The sequence below is a fragment of the Nestor notabilis genome, unplaced genomic scaffold (assembly GCF_000696875.1).
Source record: "Nestor notabilis isolate BGI_N333 unplaced genomic scaffold, ASM69687v1 scaffold21582, whole genome shotgun sequence".
NCBI classification, from domain to species: domain Eukaryota; kingdom Metazoa; phylum Chordata; class Aves; order Psittaciformes; family Psittacidae; genus Nestor; species Nestor notabilis.
Window position 1 is genome coordinate 2,001 of NW_009917254.1, and position 343 is coordinate 2,343.

At 62.1% G+C, this 343-nt stretch overlaps 1 protein-coding gene across 1 annotated transcript in view; it reads left to right on the forward strand.

Moving 5' to 3' along the window:
* APBB3 (amyloid beta (A4) precursor protein-binding, family B, member 3) overlaps positions 1–343 on the forward strand; it is a gene marked incomplete at both ends in the record, with an annotated part of 2,732 nt that overhangs the window by 1,718 nt on the left and 671 nt on the right. The window contains one exon of the mRNA XM_010009138.1: positions 203–317. Within this exon, the coding sequence (XP_010007440.1) occupies positions 203–317 (115 nt within the window). The remainder of the gene's footprint in view (positions 1–202; positions 318–343) is intronic.

The window sequence follows — 343 nt, forward strand, 5'->3', positions numbered from 1 at the left end:
GGAGGTGAAGGCGGGGGATGTGTCTGCCTGGGGGGATAGGGAGGAAGGCATCCCAGCACTAACCTATCCCCTCTTGTCCCTCCCCAACTGCTACCGTGGCTGCAGGGACAGGTAAGGGGGCATGGGGCCCGGGGGAAGGTGGGGGACAGGGGATGTGTGGTGCCTCTGCCAGGGCCTCACCATCTTGCTCATGGCCTTGCAGAGACTTTGCCTTCGTGGCCAGTGACAAGGACACCTGCGTCCTCAAGTGTCATGTCTTCCACTGCAATGTGCCTGCCAAGGGCATAGCCAAGGCCCTGCATGAGATGTGCTCCAAGGTGGGATGCAGGGGTCCCGGCTGCTT